This window comes from Physeter macrocephalus, chromosome 17 (assembly GCF_002837175.3).
Source record: "Physeter macrocephalus isolate SW-GA chromosome 17, ASM283717v5, whole genome shotgun sequence".
In the NCBI taxonomy this organism is placed as follows: Eukaryota; Metazoa; Chordata; class Mammalia; order Artiodactyla; family Physeteridae; genus Physeter; species Physeter macrocephalus.
Genome location: NC_041230.1, coordinates 20,899,546 through 20,915,582, shown reverse-complemented (window position 1 = coordinate 20,915,582; position 16,037 = coordinate 20,899,546). Strand labels below are relative to the sequence as shown.

The 16,037-nt window shown below is 52.7% G+C and overlaps 1 protein-coding gene across 1 annotated transcript in view; it reads left to right on the top strand.

The window, feature by feature from the left end:
• Nucleotides 1-1,347: 1,347 nt before the first annotated feature.
• The window catches only part of LOC102996921 (ATP-binding cassette sub-family C member 12), a 41,599-nt gene continuing 26,909 nt past the window's right edge, over nucleotides 1,348-16,037 (top strand). Inside the window, exons 1-9 of the mRNA XM_055078909.1 lie at nucleotides 1,348-1,425; nucleotides 1,577-1,663; nucleotides 3,439-3,534; nucleotides 7,159-7,234; nucleotides 7,330-7,389; nucleotides 10,188-10,298; nucleotides 11,005-11,108; nucleotides 13,247-13,444; nucleotides 14,110-14,336. Of these exons, the coding sequence (XP_054934884.1) occupies nucleotides 1,348-1,425; nucleotides 1,577-1,663; nucleotides 3,439-3,534; nucleotides 7,159-7,234; nucleotides 7,330-7,389; nucleotides 10,188-10,298; nucleotides 11,005-11,108; nucleotides 13,247-13,444; nucleotides 14,110-14,336 (1,037 nt within the window). The remainder of the gene's footprint in view (nucleotides 1,426-1,576; nucleotides 1,664-3,438; nucleotides 3,535-7,158; nucleotides 7,235-7,329; nucleotides 7,390-10,187; nucleotides 10,299-11,004; nucleotides 11,109-13,246; nucleotides 13,445-14,109; nucleotides 14,337-16,037) is intronic.

Sequence of the window (16,037 nt, the reverse complement as noted above, 5' to 3'; positions counted from 1 at the left end):
CAAAGGTCAAAGCTATTAAATATCAGAGGAACTCCAGGCCAGCATCATTTGTTCCCACTGGAACTGCCTGAAAGCCCCCTCAAGTGCCACAAAGCTGAAGGAAAGACAAATGGAGTTAGTTTTACAAATCTGGCTGTCAGCTCTTTAACTGTGGTCTGGACTTTCACATCTTATTGCCTGAACCCACAAATTATATCCTTACTGACGACCTCGGCCAGCATGTGGGTTCTCAGCAAGAGATCTGTTACTTCCCCTCCTTGTTCCTGGCCACGACATCCTGTCATCACGAGGCTCAGTCAGGGAGTCCTTGGCACCAGCGAACTGTTCTGCTCAGCATTTCCTGGACTGCCTTTGCCTCTGCCTCCTCCCAGCCCCGCCTGGAACGGCTTCTCTTTCACCAGAAGCAGACTAGAGGGAGGGATTCCTGTCTTTTATTATTAGGACATCAGAGAGCAAATATTTACCAAATACCTGCAAGACACAGGACTATGCAGGACCATGTGGGCCACCAGGGTGGCTCAGATGTAACTTTGCCCTTGAGGTGCTCAAGTCTGTAAAGGGTTGTAGGAGATGCACAATGGGCCAAAGAGGAATGTGCCAAGGGCAGGAGACTGTGCTGGACTGTTCAGAGGCAGCAGAGATCACAAGAGGGAAGAGAGGGTGGCGCTTGAATTGGGCCTTGAAGGATGGACTGAGCACCCTTCCTATGTGGCATCTCTAGCAGGGGTTCTGCTCCTGGGGTGGTTATTGAGACGCTCAGGACCACAGGAAGCAGGAGGGTGGGAGGAAGTTTAAGATATGGGTGGAGCCGGCAAGAAGATGAAGATGTGCTGAGCAGTCTGAATCTCATAGTCAAAGATTGGCAAGGGTCATAACGTTAACTATAACTACTGCTGATGGAGAATTTGCGCACCAGACAGTGTGCTCTTGGCCTGATATGTGTGTTCCCACGTCTCACAACCCAGTGAGAGTTATTAGCCTATCGCGTAGAGTGGAGACTGAGGATCAGGGAGGTACAGTCGTTTGTTCAAGGTTACCCAGCTGGATTCACACCCAGGTTGTTCTGATTCCAAAGCTACTGCTCTTAACCACCAGGCACAGCAGCCCTAAAGTTGATACACGGGCACAATGCTCAGGGCGTCAAGTGCTGCCAGGACGTAGCGCGCCACCTGCCGGGCAGCTACCTGTGATCTGCCTGCTCACTCTAAGCTGGCACCACCCACACGCTTCTCCTCGTCTACTAGTGGTCTTGCGGCCTCTGGGAGGCCTCCTCCAGCGACCTCAGCCCTCATTGGTGACTCCCTGCTCTGACTCCCACGAGCAATTTTCCCTTCCTTCAGATGTTTCATGTGCACTGATTTCATCTTTCTCGAATGGCGGGAAGCCTGCGAGCAGAGGGGCCCTCCCAAGTCAACTCTGCATCAGGTAAGCGGGGCAGAGGTCAAGGGGAAGCTGCCCTTGGACATCAAAGACCAAGCAATCAGCCGCCTCCTCGCCTGCCCATGACACCAGCGCACCTTTGGAGCAACCTAGGGCTGCGTGGACGTGGGGTCTTTCTCACGGTGCTGACTTCTAGCTTTCCACCCACAGGTATCAGCACACGGTTCGTGTCTGTGCCCTTCAGGAGGACCTGAGCACTCCACCTTATGGAGACTTGACCGAGGTGAGTAGAGTCCAGAGCTCAGCCCCACAGCGGCTCATGGCAGATCGAACGCCAGGTCCAATGGGCTGAAGCTCTGTAGGCACCAGCTCCTTCATATCCGTGTGCCCCAGAGAACAGAAAGATCCCAGGAAATGTGGGGAAAGTCAGGTTCTACCATTCTGCATTCTCCACCTGGGTCCTTTCTTGGGAGATATCACAATGGATGTGACACCAACTCCACTTGTGCTGGGCTCAGCCTGGTCACTCCTGGGGTCACTACCAATTTGCCTGTCATCTCAGGGAAGGTTTCTGGTGAAAGGTGCTTCCTCACCTCCTGGGCTAGCTCTGTCATCCTAAGACAGAGGTCAAGGGTACAGCATTGTGGCTGGAGGCTCAAGGGCCCCTTCCTGCCTCACTGGCCCTGCCCGCCCAGGAGTATAAGGGTCATCTCCAAACATTGCCCCCAGGGTTTTGTTTAAAGGGCTGGCTGGGTCCTGGGCTGAGCCTGCCAACTCAGGTGACCCAGGGGAGTCACCGGGCCACCTTCTGTCTTCCCATCCCAGTGTACCCTCTGCCCAGTCTTCCCACTCTGCCCAGGAGCCCAAAGAATGAGGCATCCTGAAGAAAGCCCAGTTCAGAGCACAATGTCATTCTCTGCTGGTACCTCCGTGTGCCTGCATCAAGGAAATGGCCATCACAGCCACTGCAGCCCTGGCCTCCCTGCCAGGGTTTGCTTCCACCCACCCCTACCTGCCTGCCTAGGTGTGCACTCGCTCTCCAGGCTCTAGACCTCGGTTTTTGCCAGTTACCACCCTTCAAGTTCCCACCCCAAATCCACACCCTGGAGGAAGACTTTCCCCAGACCCAGGGTCTAAAGTAATTGGCCCCAAAGTACTTAGTTTATGCTTCTCAGTTGGCACTTGTTAAATTCTGCTTTGTGCCATTATTATGTGTATAACTAACCCCCCCCACCCCCGCACACCGCTAAGATGCTAGTTCCCAGGAGATAGGGGAATTTTCTGGTCCCGCTTCATGTGTCCAGCCCCAGGGCTCAGCACAACACCGGCTGAACTCCTGGAGGCTCACTTTGGGGTCAGTTGGATAGAATCACCTGAAGCAGGCAACCTAAGCTATTCATCTTTTCAACAAGTGTTTATTGAGCACCTGCTCTGGGCCAGGTGTGGTGCCAGGCCTTACGGATGTGATGATGAAAAAGGCTAACATGTCTGTTATCTTCATGGAGCTTAGACTTGCCTAGTGGGGGCGGGGAGTTGATCCACAGGTAAACAAAGAGAGACTCCTTGTCCCTCTTCTCCGAGACAGTTTTCCTTCCTGTTTGCTTGTCCACTTGCCCAGAGCTTCCTGCTCAACAATGCCCTTTGGTGCTAGTGGTCAAGATGTAGCCCCTCCCTACAGGATTGCACTGGGATGGGGCTGTTGTGAGCCAGGTACCCCTCACTCAACACTGAAAGGAGTTTCTCCCTATTTGCCACTGCCCGCCAGGCTCCCTGCAGAAGTGGAGCTTTCCACTTTCCAGGGTACCTGGTGTGGCTAGGGGGTTCCTGTAAAGGGGTGATGAGCAGTCTGCAGAAGAATCTAGAGAAGCTTCAGGAAGTTCCTGGTCCCCAAGGACTGCAGGGTGGGGCATGGGGTCTGGTGATGGACAGTAGCATTGCCCTTGTCTGCAGATCGGGGAGCGGGACCTCAACCTCTCGGGGGGGCAGAAGCAGGGGATCAGCCTGGCCCGAGCCGTCTACGTGAACCATGAGATCTACCTGCTGGACGACCCGCTGTAGGCCGTGGACGCCCACGTGGGGAAGCACGACTTTGAGGAGTGCATTAAGAAGGCGCTCAGGAGGAAGACCATTGTCCTGGTGACCCACCAGCTGCAGGTGACTGGGACCAGCAGGACCCATGAGGTCATGAAATGGGCGTGGCACTTGATGCTCACAGAGTCTCCTCTTCTGCCTAAACCCGTTGTCCTCACCTGGACCAGGTCAGGGAAGGGGAGAGGTGCACAGGAGACACCATGACCGCCCCCAGCCATCCTGGCTCGCACCTAGCCCTGCCTGTTCCTCTCTGTGCACGGCTTCCATTGCCCTACCTTTGGACTCAGTGGGGCCAACACCTTTCCTCCATCAGAGGGAGATTCTCCAGCTCTGGACCACTGATGGTGGGGAGATGGGAAGTCGGGTAGGAACATTTAGACCAACATTTTCTCCCTCAAGGGCTGGGCAGGCCTGAGGCCATGGGTGCCCGGGTGTGGGGTGGCAGGGGATGACAGATCCCTTGATGAGAGGCCCAGATACCCCTGGCATCACTCCCAGGGGAACAAGTCTGGAGACCAGGACTTCGGGACTAAGGCAAGAAGCTTCTCCCTGCCCAGAGCCACGCTCTCAGGCTTAGGAACATGAATATTGCCCGGGAAAGGGACTGACTGAATCCCCTGAATGAGCTTGGGAATTTGGCAGCGTGGGGACAGTTCTGACTGTGTCAGCCCCATGTAAAGGGTTCTGGATGCCTGGTGGGAATGCAGGACCCCTCTCTACCCTGAGATAAGCCAGGTTACCCCTGGCCTACAGTGACTCCCCAGAGGTGTGCTCTGTGTGTGTGTGTGTGTACGTGTGCGCACACATGAGTGTGCACGCACATGCGTGTGCACGCACACGCATGTGCGTCCCCTGCAGGAGGAGAGAGCCCACAGGACTGGCCTGTCATGAGAGGTCAATTGGAGCTGAGGCAGCAGAAGTCCTGTCTTCTGCCTCTCCTGCCACCTGTGGGGAAATGTTAAACTAGGGGTAAGAGGCAGGACTCTCAGCCTTTGCAAAGGTAAGTCAAGCTGGGATGGGAGCTGGCAGCATATGAAGTTGCCATGGCTACAGGATGCTGTAGCCAGCATCGTTAGGCTCCTCTGTCAGTGGCCAGAAGGACCAGCCAAAGAGGGAAAAGTTTCTTCAAGACCCAGGAAAACCAGGCCTTCCTATACCTATGGTTTTGCCCCCAGCCTCTGCCTCTGTTTGCTGAGGGCTAGAGACCTCAGAATAAGCTCCAAGCATCTGACTGTTGCGTGTGGGGTTGCTCAGGTTTCCTCTGAGTGGCATCTGTCACCTCCAGGAAGCATCCAGCTGGGCTGGTGCAGACAAGAGCTCCTCGTTCCTCTGCTGGGCGGGGACCAGGGTGAGGAGAAGGTTAGATTTCTTCTGGGTCCCCATGAGGGGACTGGGAACGGGCTCTCGCCCATCTAGGGTGCTAAATATGGTGACCACAGCTCTGCACTGCAAGGGTCCAGTCCCTGGAGACCATGTGTAGCAGGGAGGGCTGTCCTCCTGGAGTCCTGGGGGTGCACAGGGAGACTCCCGGCACCTGACGGATGTGGGTCAGAGCTGTCTTTGCAGGAGTCCTCAAGGGGGGGAGAATGTGACCTTGGCCCTGGCCCAATCGCTGAACCTCACTCACCAGCGGTATGAACTCAAGCAAGAACCCAGGAGGCCTCAGAGACTCTACTTTTCACCAAGGTCATTTCATCTTACTTTTTGCGTGTTGAAAAATACAGGCAGCCACCAGATGGCACTGGTGTCTCAGTCCGGCCATCCATTGTTGGGGAGGAGGTGCTCAGAGCCCGGACCTGGAGCCCGTGGGCTTTTCCAGAACATTTCTCGGGCTGCTTTTACTCTGGGCCCCGCGGGCAATCTGTATGCTTCCGAGTGCTCAGGCTGGACGATTGCCCTTCTACTACTTGAGGAAACAAATGAAATGAGGCCACTGGCCTGCCACTGAAATCTAACCCAGGGCCAGATTTTGTGAGTTTGCAGAACAAAGCTTCTCAGATCACACCTAGTCTCACTGGAGAGAACTGGGAGCTTGCTGGCCAGAGGGGCTGCACCAGGAACTTCAGGGACTGGAATGTGTGCCCCTACATCTGTGCCTCAGTTTCCACATCTGAGAAATGGGCTGATAATAATGCGGCCTGCTTTCTTCACTGGGTTGTGGGAGACTGAGATATAGGAGATGAGATCGGCCTTTGAAAGTTAGAAGATGCTGTGAAAAGGTGAGAGGTGATTTTCAGAAAAATGGCTCTGTCAGAAAGTGTCTCAACTGGACATTAAAAGCCAGACTGTCCCTCCTTGGGCTGTCTGGGAAAGTGGACAGGGCAGTTAGTACAAAGGAAGCAGAAAGGCTGGAGCTGTCCGAAGCCAAGCGAAACTGCTGTCATTTGGCCTTTTGGGCACCACCCTCTTCTCCCCAAACCCAATCAGATGCACAATGACCAAATGTAGCTACTTCTTTCAGGGTTTCAATCAAGAGCATCAAAGGTAGATTTGACCTTGGGTGAACCCCAAAGCCCAGGGGAAATACCTGTATTTCAAGGCCCTGTATTGGCTGAACCATCTTAGATCTCACAGCATCTTGTCCACCTCTAAGAGGGTCTTCCTGTCCCTAGATGGGCTGATCCTATGGGGAGAGCTTGGTCTCATTCCAAAATGAAAGAAAACTCCTCTTAGCAACTCTTTGATTTCAGGCATGATATGGAAATGAAGGGAACTCAAATTAGAAAAACAGAAGTGCTTTGGGCAAAATGTAGGATGCTATCATTAAATGCGGCTATATTTTTATCGTACAGATGAAGCTGGTGTAAACTCCTCAGGCCAGGTAGTGTGGCCTGGAGGCAAGAGACTGCACGGTAGGCTACATCTCCTGGGCTAGATGAGGATGATGAGGTGGGCTTGTAATGTTACAGCAGAGAGAAGCCATCTCTGAGGTCATATTTCCCCTCTCCACCAAATCTTGGCTGCAGTGACTGTCAATTTCATACTCCCAGGTCTCCATGACGAGATTTCTTAGCACAGCAGCTCACATAGGAAGCAATAGCAAAGGAAGGCTCAATATGCTTCACAGTGGCAACCAAAGGTCTCTTTTATACTCATGAGACCCGTGGGCACTAAATCAGTGCTTCTCAACTGGGGGCCATTTTGCCTCCTAGCCAGCACTGGGCAATGTCTGGAAACACTTTTGCTTGTCACACCTGGGGGAGGAGGTGCTCCTGACATCTAGTGGGTAGAAGCCAGGGAGGCTGCTAAATATCCTACAATGCACAGGTCAGTCCCCACCCCACCCCACCCCCCAACAAATAATTATATGGCCCTCAATGTCAGTGGTGCCAAGGTTGAGAACCCCTGGACCAGATGAGCCTGGGACACTGCTGAATGGGAGTCTGGCACGGCTCTCTTCTCTTTCTTCCAAGGCAGAATCTCATTGTAGATTGCTTTAATAACTCTGCAGTTCTTGGAGTGTTGTGATGAAGTCATCTTGTTGGAAGATGGAGAGATCTGTGAAAAGGGAACAGTTAATGGAGGAGAGAGGACTCTACACAAAACTGATTCACAACCTCTGAGGGTTGCAATTCAAGGTAAAACTCTTTGGCCTTGGGTGCAAAAGATTGGGTGCCTTCCCTCATGATTTCTGGCCTGGAGAAGTTCTGTCATTTCATTTTCAGAGGAATTTCATTTTGTCTCCAGGACCCTGAGCACATTTATGATGCAGCAGTGGTGGAAGCCCTTAAGGAGAGCCCTGCTGAGAGAGATGAAGACACTGGTACAATCAGAGTTCCAATCACGCCTCTCTTATCACCCATGGCTCACGAGTGGACACAGATCTCTCTTTATTTCTCACCGTAGTTTTGGCTCCAGGAGATGAGAAACATGATGGAAAAGAACCTGAAACAGAATCAGAGTTTGTAGACGTGAAAGGTGTTTACCTTTCATTCCCTCAGTTACATACTCTTAACTATTTGTTGGGCACCTACCATTTGGGACAGAGAAGTGTAGGCACACTGTATGTCCCTTGGGGCAGCTAGAATTATGTGGTTTACTATAGTGTGAGCCTTGGGGCTCAACTGCCTGAGTCCAAATTCTGGCTCAACCACTTACTAGTTTTATGACTGAAGCAGGGTACTTGGCCACTCTGAACCTTAGTTCCTTAATCCATAAAATGGGGGAAATAAGAGTACCAACTTCATAGGTTCTTGCAAAGATTACATTAGAAACTGTACATAGAATTAATAACACAGTGCCTGACATATAGTAACCCTCAGTAGTTGTTGTTATGATGATGATGATGATTAGTTGTAAAGATCAAAGCAATGCACAGAGATTAATTACACGCAAAAGCGCATGCAGGAGATGTTTCCCAGTCTTTATGGGGAGCATTGAGAAAGAATTGTGCAGCTGTGAAGCGATTGAGGTGGGATAAGGTTATTCATTCTTTCCACAAAAGGACTCAGCATTCTACTATGTGCCAGGCACTAAGCTAGGCTGGGGAGAGAAAGAAAATATGCCCCTGTCCTCGGAATCTTTTGGTCTGGTGGGAGCCACCTGCAAGAGGATAATCATGGGAAACTGTGATAAGAGTAATGGGGAGCTGGGGTGGGGGTGAGAAGTCAGGGAGGGCTTCACAGAGGAGGTGACCTTTGGACTGGTCCTTTAGGCATATGTAGGAGTTTGCCAGGGACACTCTGGTGACAAGGAGGGGAAAGGGGAGGACTTGGGCTCGAGGGCATCAGGCAGTTCCAGGAAGGCAGAGAGGAGAGATGTGGGAGATAAACTTGGCGAGCTGTCTCTCCTCCTTAGAGTCTGTTGCCTTCCATCCCTTTATCCATTCAACATTTGTTGAGCACCTACTCTGTGCCCTGGCCCTCACTGGGCACTGAGAGGCCAGAGATCAAAATACCCCTAGCTCCGAGTGCCCACACCAAGGTCCCTCAAAAATGTGTACCTGAAGAAAACCCTTCGTATATTTCATCACATTTAAGATGACATCCATTTTTGAGAGCATCATCATTTTATGTAGCACTCAGAAAAGTCTCTGCCAATTAGATGCTATGGCATACTACCGAAGGGGACACATCCTGATTTCAGAGATGCTAAAATGCGGGAAAAAAAATGTGAGTCTTCTTCTTGATGAAAGTTGGCACCATTAACGGTGCTTGTGACAAATGCGTGCCCACTTGGAAAAACAATATATTTTTATCGCTCTGGAGGCGGCCAAGGCTGAAGTTGGGGGGGGTGGGGTGGGTGGGTGCTGTAGTCTCTTCCATGCTTTCCCAGGAAAGCTCCAGGCTGCTCAGGGTTTGGGGTCCTGTGGGGAGAGTAAATCCTGCCCCTCTTCTCCTCCTCATGTCCCTTCTCTGGAGAGGAAAGGGAAAGTGTGAAATTAAATGCTCTGCGAGCTATAGGAAGGGAAGGGTTGCCGGTGACGGCCCACTGGGCTGGCACGAGGGCATTTTCCAAGGGCAGCGAAGGTGAGCAGGGTATCAGCAGCACAGCAAGGGGATCTGACAGCTCCTTTGACGCTCTAGGGTGCCATTCGCTAGGCTCTGCCGACCCATCGAGGTGACCCCCTCGGACTGCAGCCCCAGAGGGAGACACAATGAGTGAAAGCCAGGCTGAACATTTCAAAGAAGCGCGAGGGTTCCCAGGCAGAGAGGATAATGGCAGCTCTCTTCACGGAGGCGCCTTTGAGATGGGACAGTTTTCCTTGCCAGGGCAGGATGCAGAGAGCCCTGCGAAGGGGGGCCCCCTTGTCTGGCTCTATTTAATCTCTGTTTACAAGAGCCAGGTATAACTACAGCATGCTGCTTTGGAGCGGACATTTTCATGCTCCTCTGTGCAGGAGAGGGAAGAGACATGCATTCAATCCTGGCTGCTGGGAGCTCTTAGGCAGCCTCCCTGCACCTCTGAAAGCTGTTTCAATGAGAGCTTGATGGTCATTTGCCCTCACCCTTTGGAAAATGGAGAGGACTTGGGACAGCCATGTGGAGGGAATCAGGAAACCACCTGGGAGGATGCCCCAGGTTTCTTCTCATGGTGTGAGCACCATGGTAGATGCCATGCCTTCTTGTTGGCCCCGTAGTAGATGGTGTGGGTGCCCTCAGCACTTCTGCGCGCACAGCCCAACACCCAGCTGCCATGCCTGCATCCCTTTGCCTGGGGCTCTCTTGTAGCTGCCGGCTGCAAGTCAAGGTAGAAGTGCTGGGGAATTAGCCCCTGGGCAGAGACCTCACCCAATGGCCAACGGGAGTTGGTGTAGAAACATCCCAGACCCCGCTGATCACGAGAAAGGCCTCTGCGTTGTAGTTCTGCCTCAGCCTGAGATTTCTCTATGCTGGGTTAAGCTCCCATCGCCCATGGGTGCTGCTGCCTGGATGAGACACCTTTTATTGTTGCCTTCCTTTCCCTGTACCCTTTAGCTCTGGAGTAAACTGCATGCATTCACATCCTCTTCTTAGGATCTGCTTCTGCAGAACTAGATCAAGACAACCCCTGCCTCCCCAGGGCTGAGCACATAGTAGGTGCTTAATAAATATATTTCTCAAAACACTGAAAACCACCTGCCTCACAGGGCTGCAATGAGGACCAAATAAAACAAAATGAGCAAAAGGAGGTTGGAAATTTCAAAGCATAGGGCTAGTGGAAGAAAGGATGGCAGTTGGCCCTAGTGGTGGCCGGGAGTGGGTGGGAGGGGGCCTGCCCCGCCGGGGGCGCCACAGGACTTGTGTTTGTCCCCACCATTCCTCTGCACCAGCTCATCCAGACCGAGTCCCCCCGGGGAGGAACCGTGACCTGGAAAACTTATCACACGTACATTAAGGCTTCTGGAGGTTCGGTAGAAAACAACGGGTTTCTTGATTTAATTTGCATTAAAAAATTCTTTCTTAAACTGTTGGGTTCATGTTTGATGGTTTCTTTAACAATTACTCTCTTTATGCTAGGGTCATTTATCAGTGCTTTTATTCTTTCCCCCTAAAAATCTAAAGTCTGATAAAACAGCCTTTTAAATGAAATCATCCTTTATCTCCATTAAAGCTGCCAGACTCTATTTATTGAAACTGAGGGCACAGCAGCATGACCCAGCTATGGTTCTTGTGTAACCTCGCTCTCTAATCTCTGAGGACAGCAGCCACCCGCTCGTCGCCTGCCTTCAGTGCAAGAGTCATCTCCATGAGCAAAACATACCTTATAGTTTCATTCCTTGTCTCCCCTCAGCAAGACTCGGTTTTTATTCGTTTGTTTTAAAATACTGAGTCACTTCTATTAAAGTGAATAGTGGTGGTTTTGTCTTTTTTTTTTTTTTTTTAATAGGTTGACAATTTGGACCCATGTTCCAACCAGGTGGAACAGATGTTCCCATTGGGGGTTCAGGGACCTAACACTCAGACTTGTCACATCAGCCTAGAAAGTGGTTCCCGGGGTAGAGGCCATTTTCCTACAGGCTTTGATTTTCCCACCAGGGTTGGACCCAAGGAAGAGGAGCCCACCACAGCCCCCTGGCCTCTGTAACCCCTGGCCCTCTACCCTCCCCTGCAGGGTACTTCCTCTCTCTCTTCGTGGTGTCTCTCTTCCTCCTGATGATCGGCAGCTCTGCCTTCAGCAACTTGTGGCTGGGTGTCTGGTTAAACAAGGGCTCACAGGTGAGTTCCCTTTTGGCTTTGGGAAATGCTGAGTCAGCTGCTAATGGAGAGTCTGAACACCGTACAATGAGCCTTCCACAGCCCTCTCCACAAGGCTGAGGTCAGTTGCTTACACTACACAACTCAACTCCTGAAATCCCCTTTGATTTTTCAAAACAAGCAGGGCATCCAGATTTGTATGTGCCACCTTCAAATTTTAAAGGGTTGGCTAAAAAGCTTGTGCCGGGCAAATGCAGCATGGCTGGAGTCGTGAACATGCAGGATAGGGTCAGTTCTGCATCCTCTGTTGTAAGGCACCTCTGAGGAGTGTCTGGGAAGGGCTGGGGAAGCCTAACACAGATTTCTGTCTTCTTGCCTCTGAAGAGAAACTGGCATCTTGTCATGGACACTGTCTGGTGTCAGAGAGTTCCACCTGGCTCTGCTCCCCTACAGGAATAGGACATGCAAAAGTCAGACTGGGTCCCTGGATGTGCTGTAGGGCCATTGGGGGGCCTCTCTCTGCCTCCCAAGCTCTCATCTAGGCCCGGTCCCTCCTGGGAAGGACAGATAACTCTGCTCTCCCTCAAGCTTGCTGGAAACTCTCCCAGCTTTTGGCCTATGGTTTCAAAGCTTTCCTGGAGCCCCGGGAAATGCTGTGAGGTTGCCTGCCCATCCTCCAAGATTACATTTTGGTACAGTTCTGTTGCTATGACAACCAAAGTGAGGAGGCCCTGGGAAGACATGGGCAGGGGAGAGGATACGATTGCCCTCCTGGAGTTTGGCATAGCTCCCTGAGACCAGTCCCAAGGGGAGAAGCCAAGGGGTGGCCTTCTCTGTGCAAAAAGAGAGCCACCTCTGGAATGTCCCCCAGATCCCCGCTTGCTCATGAAGAGCCCTTTCCTTGGAGAACCCAAGGGGTGAGTCAGAGTGGAGCCTCTCCCTATGCGTGGTGCTTGCCCAGTAGGCCAGTGCCATTCTAATCGGGCAGCAGCAATTATGGCTGACCCACGCATCGGCGCCACCACCAGACACTGTGGGCATAGCCCACAGCGCAGCAAAACCTCCTCCTCAAGCTGGTCCCTTGGTCAATTAGCTCCCCAGGGGTGCTTTTGCTTTTACGGATGTTCATCAGCCACCACCTCTGGTTTACATTTCCGCTATTGCCGTAATCAGCAAAATGGCATTTAGAAGAAAGATGCTCGTTCGCTCCCCAAAGGCAGTCTTGACTTTTAGCACATGGCTCAGAGAAAAGCAAAACTGCCAGTTTTTCAGGAGGAGGAGATGGCCTCCCTCCAGAAATGCAGGCAAAAACACGTGTTCTCCTCGTGCAGGATGGAGCCGAGTGTGGTCTCCCTGAATCCTCCCAGAGTCCTTGGTTCATCAGGCTCCCTCCTCCCCACCGCCGACTCCAGGGCAGTGGACCAGCGCCCTCCTACATGCACCCTGAGAAAAGGAAAGGCAGAGGGCCCTGGGGGGGCTGGCCCATCATACAGAGAAGCTCCTGAGTCTTCCTGAAGGCCTGGTGGTTTCTGCTATCAGGTCTCTGATTCCCTGGCCTGTCTGGGCTGCCTGAGTGTTGCTCAGCCAGCCTATGGAATCCAGATCTTGTTGCTTCTGTGGTTTTCCTGGCCCAGCATCACCCCTGGTCTCCTGAGGTGCAGTTGGCTTCTGAGATGACTGCCCTATACATGCCTGGTTTGTCCGCTTTGCTTTTCTCACTGACTGTGCTGAGCCTCGTCAGCCAGGGGCCCTTGGGGGCCCAGCGGCCCAGCAGGAGGACCTATGCAAAGCTCAGGAGTCCCCACAGGGAACTGACTTGATTTTACCACCTGACTCATTCTTTTTTTTTTTTTTTTTTTTTTTTTGCGGTATGCGGCCCTCTCACGGTTGTGGCCTCTCCCGTTGTGGAGCACAGGCTCCGGACGCGCAGGCTCAGCGGCCATGGCTCACGGGCCCAGCCGCGGACCGGGGCGCGAACCCGTGTCCCCTGCGTCGGCAGGCGGACTCTCAACCACTGCGCCACCAGGGAAGCCCTACCTGACCCATTCTTAACAATTATGCACCCCTTTTTAGTTTCTTCTCCCTGGAAAGATTCTCTGAAAAATTCCCATTCTTTTGACAGTTGATCAATTCTTGGTGCCTCTTGTTTTCCTCCCAAGATGACGTGTGGGCCTCACGGCAACATGAGCACGTGCGAGGTGGGCCCGGTGCCAGCAGACACCGGGCCGAGGGTGTACCAGTGGGCGTACGCAGGGAGCGTGGTGTCCGTGCTGGTGTTTGGTATCACCCAAGGCTTCGCTTTCACCAAGACCACACTGATGGCATCCTCCTCACTGCACGACCGAGTGTTTGACGAGGTACAGGCTCCCCATCTCCCGCCCCAGGGGCTGCATGCACATCGGTACATCAGTCAGCGGGGTTTATTGATCACCTGCGATGTGCCAGACACTGTGCTCAGCTCTGGGGTGGACACTGCTCACGGAGCTTACAGTCGAGTCTGGGAAGAGTCTCCCAGTATCTAATTATCAACTGCAAAGGCAAACTTCAGGGAGCTGTGGGTGTGTCATGGGCCCAGGAAGGGCTGGGGGTGACGGTGTGAGTGGTCAGGAAGGTCTCCCTGGGACACTGCCCCGGAGCAGACGTGTGCAGGTCCAGAGGGCATCTCCTGCTCCAAAGAGCTCTGAGGACATCAGGCCCCCTCTTCATTCCTCTGCTGCCGTGGAGGGCCCTGGCCGGAGCGCACAGGTGTGGTCCCCCCGACACACACACGCAGGGGGACTTGGCCTTTCGTTGCCCTGGGCAAAAAAATCCCTCCCTCCTCCAAGGAGGCTGAATCCCTCCATGGTGGTGGCGAGAAAGGGTCGCATTCTCGCTTTCCCAGGACGGCCTGGCACGTCGTGTTGGCCCCCAGAAAAAACCTCAGGCCTGCCTCGCGATCCTGGCCCCAGGTAGCGCCGGACGGGGCAGGGGTGGGGGTCACCAGACAGGCACCTAGCCCCTGACCCTCCATCGTCGCCCACAGATCCTGGAGAGCCCGATGAGCTCCTTTGACAGGACTCCCTCTGGCAGGCTAATGAACCGTTTTTCCGAGGACACGGACGAGCTGGATGTGAGGCTGCCGTTTCATGCCGAGAACTTTCTGCAGCAGTTTTTCATGGTGCTGTTTATTCTCGTGATATTGGCTGCTGTGTTTCCTGCTGTCCTTTTAGTCCTGGCCGGCCTGGCTGTCGGCTTCTTCATTCTTTTACGGTTAGGTCGATGCACGATTTAAAAAGGAGGACATGAAACCTATGCATATTTGGTTAACCCTGTGCAGTGATCCGGTAGTATCCGGTGGTACTGAGTCCTTGCTGTCTTCTCTGAATGGTGGAGCACGTTGACGTTTGGTGATGTGCTAAGTGCTCGGCATACATCTGGCGTTTGAGCCTCAGAGCAATGCTGAGGGGTGGATATGGCTGGGAGATTAAGTCACTGGTCCCAGGCCAGGAAATGAGTGAGCGTGGTTGCTGTCTACCTGCTGTTATGTTCTTAACCACTGGGCTTTGCCATTCCTGCTGCTGGAGGATAGAGGAGACCAGTCTCTCCGAGCTTTGAGAAATAGCCCCACCTGACCACTGATGTGGTGAGAGAAAGGCCTTGGCTGCTTGGCACTGAGGGGCCCGTGCCCACCTTCACATCCACCCTGGGGGAAGCAGGAGGGCAGCATCGGTCCCAACTTTCCAGGAAACCCAGCTCCTCAGGCCCTCCCTCGCCCTGGGCGAGCTGGAGTTCTCAGCAGTCAGCCTGGTGGGTATCGAGTGAGCGCTAAGGATTGGAAATCAGATGAGATGTGCATCAGAGTCCCAGCTCTGCTCTAGCTGGAGGACCTTGGAGAAGTCGGAGGAACACTGCAGGCCTCAGTCTCCTTATCTCTAAAACGGTAATCATTGAAACATGCGCCTCGCCTGTTCTGGAAGGGTTCTCACGAGGATCAATGTGTCTTGTAAATTAGAAATGGGACACAATATTATACAGACTTTGAGTTTCTATAAAACTCAACGAAATGTTTATTATGTTCTTAAATGTGCCCAGCCCTGGTCTGGACACAGAGGGTCTTGAAGGGGGTGCCCCAGATTGCAAGGATTCATTCAGCCCACAGATCGTGGACCCACGTCCACCTCTAAGCAGGAACATCACACTCAGAGCTGAGTTTTAGAAATATTGCTGTGGCCATTGCACAGTGTGGAGGGTGGATGAAGCTACAGAAAGATTGAGACAAGGCTATAGGATTGGAGACTCTTGCAGTGTAGAATCTGAGTGAGAACGGAGACACAGGCAGCAGCAGTCAGGACAGAAAAGAGGTGGATTCGGGAGCCATTTTGGAGATAGTCCGCTGGGGTTGGGGGATGGGAGAGGCCAAGGATGAGTCCAAGACGGGGAGTGCTGTGAAGACAGATATGAGTGATACAGGAGGAGACGCAGTTGGGGGTGATCAAGATTACCGGTTTGATCTTGGATGTTTCAAGGCTGTGGATCAAGTCCACAGATGATGCCACAGACAGTGGGGACTGTGCGTGTAGCTATGCATGGGCAGAGAGGCTGACTCCACATCCTTGGCTGAAGCTGGCGTCGCCATGGGAACTAACACATGTGCCCTGGGAGTTGGGGGAGCCGGGCTCTCGCTTCAGTCTCCCACTGCCTCCTTCGTGACTCTGAGAAAGGACACACGGGCCTCAGGGTCCAGCCTCAAGAGTTTAGTGCAGTGACCAAATACAAATAATTTCTGCAAGTCCTTTACAAACCATAACATGTCCTGGGTGCCACTTCTTAAAATGGATTCCTTGGGCTGGTGTTTGTCTTTTGTAATCTGTGTGTTTGTCTGACCATTGTTCCTGTCTGTTCTCCCCTCTGTGCTGTTGACTTACTTAGCAAAAGGTTTTTCTCTGCCCTGCACCCCTACTTCTTGCTACA